At 46.0% G+C, this 9,773-nt stretch overlaps 1 protein-coding gene across 2 annotated transcripts in view; it reads right to left on the reverse strand.

Annotated features, from left to right (window-relative positions):
* Positions 1–9,773, reverse strand: part of SLFN12L (schlafen family member 12 like) — a 58,913-nt gene that overhangs the window by 18,028 nt on the left and 31,112 nt on the right. The window contains exon 1 of one of the 2 annotated variants that reach the window (XM_025362399.1): positions 3,398–3,507. The exons of the other annotated variant lie outside the window; for it this stretch is intronic. Within the exon in view, the coding sequence (XP_025218184.1) occupies positions 3,398–3,507 (110 nt within the window). Of the gene's footprint in view, positions 1–3,397; positions 3,508–9,773 lie in introns of those variants that run through there. 2 annotated transcript variants of the gene reach the window in all.

Raw genomic sequence — 9,773 nt, forward strand, 5'->3', positions numbered from 1 at the left:
TGCTCTTTCACCCAGGCTGGAGTGCAATTACTCAATCTCAACTCTGCAATCTCTGCCTCCGAGTTCAAGTGATTCTCCTACCTCAGCCTCCCAAGTAACTCGGATTATAGGTGTGTGCCACCAGGCCCCCTAATTTTTGTATTTTTAGTAGAGATGGGGTTTCATCATTTGGCCAGGCTGGTCTCAAACCCCTGACCTCAGGTGATCTGCCCACCTTGGCCTCCCAAAGTGCTAGGATTACAGGCATGAGCCACCACACCCATCGCCTTCATTCTTTTCTTTCTGCTCTACAGGCTTGATAAGTTGTATTGTCTTGCCTTCAAGTTCACTGATTTTCTTATTTCTGCCTGCTCACATCTCTTATCGAAACTCTTTAATATAATAATTTTTTCCATTCAGTTATTTTTCAGTTCCACAGCTTCCATTTGGCTCCTTTTTAAAATTTCTAGTTTGTTTGTTTGTTTAGATGGAGTTTTGCTCTTCTTGCACAGGCTGGAGTGCAGTGGCACTCTCAGTTCACTGCAACCTCTGCGTCCCCGGTACAAGCGATTCTCCTGCCTCAGCCTCCCAAGTAGCTGGGATTACAGGCGCTCGCCACCACGCCCAGCTAATTTTTTTGTATTTGTAGTAGAGACAGGGTTTCACCCTGTTGGCCAGGCTAATCTGGAACTCCTGACCTCAGGTGATCCAACTGCCTCAGCTTCCAAAGTGCTGGGCTTACAGGCATGAGCCACAGCGCCAGACCAATTTCTACTTTTTGTTGATATTCCTATTTTGCTCATAAATTTTTCCTGATTTCCTTTAGTTCTTTGTCCATGTTTTCCTTTATCTCTTTGAAAATATTTAAATAGTTGTGTGGTTTTTGTGTTTTTAAAGTTACAGACAAAATTACATATATTGGTTATGTACAAAATGTTTTCTTGAAAAATGTGTACATTACGGAATGGCTAAATTGAGCTAATTTCCATATGCATTACTTCACATACTTATTTTTTGTGGTGAGCACAGTTAAAATCTACTTTTTAAGCAATTTTCAAAAATAAAACACATTAATTATTGTCACTATGTTTACAGTAGAGCTGTTCAACTTATTTCCTCTATCTAACTGAAATTTTGTATCCTTTGACCAACATTTCCCCAACCCACCTCCACCCACTCCATCAATCTACTCTCTATTTCTAAGAGTTCAATTATTTTTAGATTCCACATATAAGTGAGATCATGCAGTATTTATCTTTGGCTGCCTGGCTTACTCCACTTAACATCCTCCAGATTCATCCACATTATCACAAATGACAGAGAATCTAAGAAAAGAGACTCAACTCCTGGTAGATGAACAACAGTGAAGCCAGGTAAGCACAGTCATTTAAGTTTAAATTTAAAATTTGGCCAAGTGTACTGGCTCATGTCGGTAACACCAGCACTTTGGGAGGCCAAGGCAGGAATATTGTGTGTGCCCAGGAGTTCAAGGCTGCAGTGAGCCATGATCATGCCACTGCACTCTAGCCTGAATGACAGTGTGAGACCCTGACTCAAAAAGAAAAAGTAATAATACTCTTAATGTGGCAAAGTTACACAAAAAAGCAAAGGGAGATGTATGATCCCACCATGCCAAACTTTCTCCACAGTACTCTACCACAATTAGCATCCTTTAGACCCAATTTCTTCATATTTCTTAGACACGAGGATGCCCCAAGGGCGAGTCCACCTTCCATGCTGACCTGACAGAAAAGAGTCTTCATTCTTTTTACTCCCGCAAAAGCAGCAGGGGAATCGGTTCCACATCTGCCCAGTCACACAGCCCCAGCCCTACCATTTTCCGGTAATGCCTGGCCAAGCAGCCCCTGCTCTCCAATTCTTCCTGCAGCCTCTGTAACTGGAGTCCTGTCCCCTTTCCTCCCTGCCCACCTTCCTGCACTGTCTGCATCAGGCCTTGCTCTGGATGAACCCTTTTGGTTCACCCACCATACACAGAAGGGGACAGAAATCACATCTCACCCTCAGATTGCTTAAGGAGGGTGCCCATACCCCTGGGAAACTTGGAACCCATGGGAGCTCAGTTGAGCCATCTTATAGAGGACTCAGCACTCGTGGACTAGCCTGGGATCCTGGCCACTCCAGTCCAACACCTGCAGCCGTGTAAAACTTTCCATGGTTCAAAACCTCTGGCTTCAGGCATACATCTGGAACACAATGCTAAAAATTAATTAATTAATTAATTAATTTAATAAAATAAATAAAAATGAGCTGGGGACTGAGCCGACCAAATCCCTAGGGCCTAAAATTCACTGGCCTCCCTTAAACCTTGGGTCTAGGTTTACAGGTTAGATGTTTCCACTGAAATCCTTTATACTTTTGACTATAGGGGAAATTCTATCAGAATTCTATCAGAACTCACGATTTAGGCTATATTGTTGGCTATCTTTAATGGGAATGGGGGTGACATTCATATCTCCTTAGAGTTATGCCAGAACAGCAGGTTGGAAAGAACTACAACCACAAGGGCGGAACAGGAAGCATAAGAGCTGTCCTGGGGAACAAAAAGCATGGAGCGTGATTTGTGATTTGCCCTCCTCGGATACCATTTTGCATTTAGTTCGGGACAGCACTGCTCTCACCCTTCCCCTCTTCTAGATGATAAACCAGCAGCGCAAGAGGGTGACTGGTTTTTTTTCTTTCAGGATCTAGCGACGCAGTTCGTCAGTGCCCGGTCACATTTCCCTAAATAACCCATTCCCCAACTCCCTGAATGCTCGGGACTCCAGGAGGATGGGCAACCTCCATCCGACGGATACCTGCCAAGTCTGGCCTGTCCATACAGCACACCCCGCTTCTCTAGCTCTGCTCCAACACCGCAGATCCCCGCGGCTCTCCCTGCAGCTCCCCTCGCCCGCCCTGCGGCTTTTTAAGGCGCTCCCCAGCCCACGCAGGGGCAGAAGTTTTGTCACCCACAGCTTTGAAGTCTGACATTGCTAAGTCCACCACAGCCTGCGGTTTTGACAGACGTTGCTACAGAGACAGGAGCCAAGGAGCCAAAATGCTTAGAAACGAGAGAAAGCAGCCCCGGCAGCTTTTTTTTTTTTTTTTTTTTTTTTTGCGCTGGCAGCACCCCACCTCGTCCCGGAGCCAACAGACCCCCCTGGGAATAAGAAACGGAGGCTGGAAGGTTTGGCAATGGAACGGGACGAATTTATCTCCGCACAATTCCCTGGAAACAGGATTCCTTGCAGGCGCGAGTGCACCGCAGGTGCCAGCACCCTTCCCTTGAGCAACTGAAAGTTAAACGCCCACGTGAATAGCTCTGCGGGATCAACGGAAATTCCCGTTTCGTCTGTACCTATTAGTATTTTCTAAGCGGAAAAGAAAGTCATTTGAAGAGAACAAAGAAAGAACGAACCTGGCGAGGTCCACGTCTGTGCACTCTTCACCGAGTAAGGCGACCTGAGTTCTTATCCACTTTGCCGCTGTCGGCGTCTGGTGAGCGGCTAGCCCCTCCCTCAGCTGCATTTCTATTGGGCAGTCCATGCTCCGACGCTCCGGAAGTGGTGGCACCGCACTCGCTTTTTTTGCGAAATTGTGTCCTCAAAATTAACGCAGGACTGCTATCCCGTTGCTCGAAAAGTGCAATTGACGCCAGAAACCCGGGGAGAGCAGCTGCTACCGCACAGGGGAGGAGGGAGGTGCGAGGAGCGGGTTGCTCCCAGACAGACAGATTGGGACCCCTTGCGGTGTAGGGAGTATATTGCGGCCATCTAGGCCTATTAGTTGGCTTCGGACATTCCAGTGGCTCCTCTAACTGGATACAGCCCTCCTGCCACATTGCTTTCGTGGGGCCCTTATTATGGTAATTATGATAATACAGGATTCTCCAGGCAACATGTCTAAGAATTGTTGCGAAAACCCATACCTTTTGAAATGCACACAGACCAAATTGACTCACTAACTGAGGAGTTCACCAGTCTGAATTGCCCTTTCTCCCTAGCTCCATCCCACTCCGGACTCAATTAAGGGCCTGCCGTTGGAAGTCCCATCTAGAATCTTAAGGTAGAGGCAGAGTACTTCTTCACATTGAATGAGCACATACATTGAAAGTATATAGCTGGCAGGGCGCGGTGGCTCACGACTGTAATCCCAGCACTTTGGGAGGCCGAGGTGGGCGAATCACCTGAGGTCAGGAGTTTAAGACCAGCCTGGCCAACATGAAGAAACCCCGTCTCTACTAAAAATACAAAAATTAGCCGGGCGTGGTGGCACGCGCCTGTAATCCCAGTTACTCGGGAAGCTGAGGCAGGAGAATCTCTTGAGCCTGGGAGGCAGAGGTTGCAGTGAGCCTAGATCGCGCCACTGCATTCCAGCCTGGGCGACAGAGCGAGACTTTGTCTCAAAAACAAACCAAAACAAAGTACATAGCTGTGCTTTTCTTCATTTCATCTGATTCTCATGCCAGCTCTAAGGAAACAGTTTCACTGAAGTAAGGAAACTCTTCTTCAGTCACTGACTTTAAAAATTTAGTGCAGGGATTTTCCCAGAGCACCAAGAAGGCGTCCAAGAAGTAAGCAAAAAAGATTACGATGTTGTTCCTATGCTGTCGCAGTGGCTCACCCCTATAATCCCAGCACTTTGAGCGGAGGAGACAGAAAGGTCGCTTGACCCCAGGAATTCAGGACTAGCCTGGCAATATAAGGAGACATCATCTCTACAAATAATTTTTAAAAATAACCGGGCGTGGTGGCAGTGCACTTGTGGTCCCAGCTACTAAGGAGGCTATCATGGGAGGACCACTTGAACTTCGGCTGTTGAGGCTGCAGTGAGCCGTGATCAGGCTACTGCACTCCAGCCTGAGCGACAGAGTGAAACCCTGTCCATATATATATATACACACGCACATATATATATGTAAAATGAATGCAGCAATGTACCCCCCAAAATTGTATTAAGACCAACAGAGGTTTACTCCAGGTATCCAAGAGTGATTTAGATGTGAAAATCAATCAGCCTATTCACTGCATTAATGAAAAAAGGAGCACCACACGATTATTTCAACAGATGCCAGAAAAGCATTTGACTCTTGAAAGTCACGCTCAGAAAGAGTACACGTGACGTCTGCACTTATTCCAGAGGTCAAAACAAGTCACCTTGCCAAGCCTAATATCAATGGAGCAGAAAACTATCATCTACTTCCAGAGAGGAACACCAACCTGTGGAACATTATTACAGTTTATACAGCACAGCATCTTATGCTCCAAGTGGGACAAAAATCCCACAACCAGTCATGGTTTTTAAAAAGAACCCTTAGCAAATTAGGAATAGAAAGAAAGATCCGACATCCAGATCCTCACCACCAACACTTCCACCATCTCCTGTTCCTCCTCCCTCCAAAGGGCGCGGTTGCCACCGGCCCCCTCCTCCCCAGTGCCCCCGGCAATGGGGGACATTATCATTTCAATTTAATTGTTTACTTTGAAGCGGTTTTTGCAAATTCACATTACTTAAGCAGAGGGAGAGAACCTGTACTGATCAGAGCATGTAAACCTGTGTAATCTAAGGTTTGTCAGCCTCTGCAAGGAGCTTTGTTCCATCGTCCTTCCATTCCCAGGAGGAGGAGCTTGAAGCGAGTCACTCCTGGGGCTTGCTGACATGGGTGGCCCATTGGAAAGGAGAACCAGGTGAGGTGAAGCAGCAGGCATGAGTCCCTCCATCCTTGGGCTTCCCGGACCCCTGTGATGGGAGAAAGGGCTCTCTTACACCGCACTCAGGGAGACCACTTCTCAGGGTGGGGTCTGATGGAGAGACCTCTAGGGAGAAAGACATCCCCGTGTGTGAGTGGCATTTCCTTAAGCTGGCAGGAACAGGGAGCTCCCACTGTGTCGGGGGGTGAAATAGTTCTGGGCAGACCCCGTTCCCCTTCCTCTATGAAGGAATAAGTTGGACCAAGGGAAGTCGGGGACGTAGAAAATGAACCAAAACAATGCCAGGGCGTCTCCCGCTTTACTCTTCAGGAATGTTGTCCCAAGTTGGAGGCTTTGTGTCAGCTGCAAATCCTACCAGTTATGCCCAAGAATGGCTTTCCCTCGGGCAGGTGGCAGTGGTCATCTCCCACTGGGAATATGGCGTAGTATCTTGGGTCCATTCCTTGGATGCTAAGGACTGTGGGAATGAGGGGGTCAGATAAAGAACAAACCTCAGAACGAACAATTAAATTGAAATGCTATGTGCCTGACCCAATGGTAGACACGTAGTAGGCACTCAACTCATATGTTTAATTGAATTGAATATATCACTTAGGAAAAACACACACACACACACACACACACAACCACAGGAGCCCCAGCCAGTTTACTCCAGGTAGATTTCCACAATATGCAAAGTGGTGGTGGGGTCAAGGCAGATGACACCAGCACTTTAAACTCTTTGTGTGCGTATGCGTGGGTGTACGTTTGGGAAGAAAAACAAAGGTGCAGACTATCTTCCTTTTTTCTTCTTCAGCCTCCATCCCTGGCTTCCTCCCCTCACACACACTGGACTTGGTAGAAAATGTCGATGTGGTTCTAGATGAAGCATTGGGGTGGAGGAGGGAGAGGGAGCTTTGTGTAAAGTGCCTACTGGAAATGCACTGTGGGGTTTTTTCCTGTATGGGAAACCATTTATGACAAACTTTTCCCCATTTCCCATATTTATCTCATCTGGTTAGCTGACTCTGCTTCCAGCTTAGTGTAATTCTCTTTGCCAGCTGCACAAAGCTGATTTTTTCCAAAGTCTAAAGACTGAGCGCACCTGGCCAGATTGTTGTGTGTTTTGTTGAAATTTTTCATAATGTAATGCCGTATTTATTGTTTTAAAAATGAAAGGAATACTAATAAGTCTTAAAAGTTCCTTCATGCATAAGATTTTTTTCCAGTTATTGGGCTTAACTGGTGTACATTAATTAGATGTCCATACTGTATTTTGTTTGCATTAAGTGATTTTCTTTTTGACTTAGTATCCAGCACACAAAGTGGGTTAGTACTACAGTATTTGCATGACTTTAAGCACTAAGTATACAGGTTTCCTGGTACCATTGAGTTGCTGCTATTAAAGCTCACACACAAAATGGCTAAAAGTTACAAGAGTGCAAATTATGATTGCATGTATAAAGGGCAAATGTATAAAGGGCAACACATGAGCTGTCAAACAGTGTTAGGTATGTGTTTATATGTACAGAGTTGTGCATAGCAATCGTTTTATTTAAGTTGATATGTAGTCTACTCACATTTTCATTGTTTAGTAATTTTGTACAAAAATAGCAATTAATTTGTAAACATTACCAGAATACTTTCTAGCTGGTTTATAATGTTTTAAGAGTGTTATTTTGTTTTCTTTTTTTTTTTCTGTGTCTTTGTTGTGGTTCTTGTTTTCGGTTTTGTTGTACGTGTAGATCTGTAAATAAAATTGTAGTATTTAAAGCTTAAGCTTTCTGGAAAAAGAAAATAAGAATTCAGTGTGTTCATGACAACTCGTGTGTATGAGAAGGAGGGATTTGAAGGAAGATGGCTTGCAGAGTAAGTCGGGTGGCAATTGTCAGGGGGTGGGAATTTCTTTTCCTACGGGGTACGTGATTTTGTAAAAAGGTAGTATTTCTCCCAAAATTGGGAGTAGGCAAACTACGAATCAGTGTAGCTTTGTGTTGTACGCTAGTTTAAAAAAGAAAATATGTAATATAAGTAAAAAACAACAAAAAAAGCTTTTATGATGGATTTTGTAAATGGATTTGTTACAGGGTGACCTGTTCTCTAGCTGTGATCTTACCACTTCAAAGGGGTGTAATCTGAATAAATTTTGTATAGTAAAGGATCAAGAAAATTATTTCTTAGAAAAAAAGAAATATCCGGAATCTGTTAAAGGTTATTTATAAAACACAAACTTTTAAAAATCACACTCAATGAGGAAATATTAAACACTCTCCCAGGAGTTTTAGGAATGAGGCAAGGATACTCTTTAGTTTCACTTCCATTGCGGCTTGTGCTGGAGGCCTTGGGCAGTGCAATAAGGTACACATAGCTGAACAACCCTGAAAAACAATACAGCTCTAATACGACAGCAATGTGCCTGGGCACACAAATAGACCAGCAAACCAATGGGACAGTCGAGAGGATCCAGAAGCAGGCAATGTACAGTCACCTGATTTAGGATGCAGGAAGGGAGCATGCTGGAGCAGGGGAGGGAGGGCTTCTGTGGTGGGAGGAGGACTAGTTCAGGGCCAGGACGGGGGTGAGGAAAGTGACACATGGCTAGGCAAAGGCAGGGTTGGAGCTTGTGTTTATTTAACATTTTTATGTTTTATTCATCACCGATTTTTGCGTTTTGATGTATTTATTTAGTTATTTTTATTTTTTGAGACGGTATCCCTTTGTCACTCAGGCTGGAGTGCAGTGGCCGGATCTCTGCTCAAGGCAACCTTCACCTCCCAGGCTCAGATGATCCTGAGCCACTGGAGTAGCTGGGACTACAGGGGCGCCCCACCACGCTGACTCATTTTTGTTTGTTTTCTGTAGAGATGGGGCTTTGCTATGTTGCCCAGATTGGTCTCAAACTCCTGGGTTCATGCAATTCGCCCGCCTTGGCCTTTCAAAGTGATGGGATTACAGGCATGAGCCACCACGCCTGGCCACATTAATTTTGATTTTTTAAATGTTGTTTATCTTGTTCACTGAGAGGTGGTGTTTCTTTGGTGTTCCCTTCAATTTTGGACTAGCAAGTGCTTCACTCTCCTTACCCAGTCCTCCCCATAGGTTCATTGTCTTAAGTGCTGTGATGGTTTCAAGGGTTTCTAGGTAGGTCAATATCCTTCATATTGTACACTTCGAATACGTGCAGTTTCAAGTATGTCGATTATAGCTCAATATAGCTATTTTTAGAGTAACATATAAAGCAATAGAGTGCAGGCTCTGTGCACTGGCCGCCTTTTCCTGCAGCTGTGGTCTCCCGCCCAGTTTGTGACATCTCCAGAACACAGGCCAAAACAATCCCCCAGGGCAATGGCGTGGGACTTGAGACTCCTGCTGCAGGTGTCTCCACTCCCGGCGCCTTCTTTGACTCTGCCCCGGGTGGGTGCTGCGCTCAGAAGCTTAGGCCCGCGCCCACCTCCTAACCCCATCCCACCCCCACCAGTCCGGTTCTGCTTGCCAGCGGCAGAGATTGGTGCCCACCCAACCCTTTTCAGGGCCGGCAAGGATTAGACCGAGATCTGACACCAACGGGCGCTGGCCTTTGCACCCACTAACAACTGGTCAGGGTGAGGACCCCCAGACCCGCTGGGATGAGGGCAGAATCTGAAGCGCGCAGCGTGAGCGAAAGAGACTGGAGAAAGCTGATTTGAAAAAAAAGACAAAAACAAAACAAAACAAAACAAAACAAAACAAAACAAATACGCCAAGACATGACAGTATCTACAGCGCCTTCGGGAGCATTAAATTCCCCACCAGGAAACCGAGACCAGACCGATGCTGAGGTCTCGCCTATTCCTGGGTGCGCAGTGAGGTCGCCCCCACCCCCGAAATGGCTGTCACAGCACGCAGGAGAGCAGCCCTGGGAACTAAGGACGTGACCAGTTACCAGGGAAACATCCTGGCGACACCACCTGTGGCCATCCCTGGGGAATGAGGTTCAGAACTATTCCTTAGTCCAGGCACGGTGGCTCACGCCTGTAATCTCGACACTTTGGGAGGCCAAGGTGGGTGAATCTTACGAGCCCAGGAAATCAAGGCTGCATCAGCCGTGATCGCACCACCGCACTC

The sequence above is a fragment of the Theropithecus gelada genome, chromosome 16 (assembly GCF_003255815.1).
Source record: "Theropithecus gelada isolate Dixy chromosome 16, Tgel_1.0, whole genome shotgun sequence".
NCBI lineage: Eukaryota > Metazoa > Chordata > Mammalia > Primates > Cercopithecidae > Theropithecus > Theropithecus gelada.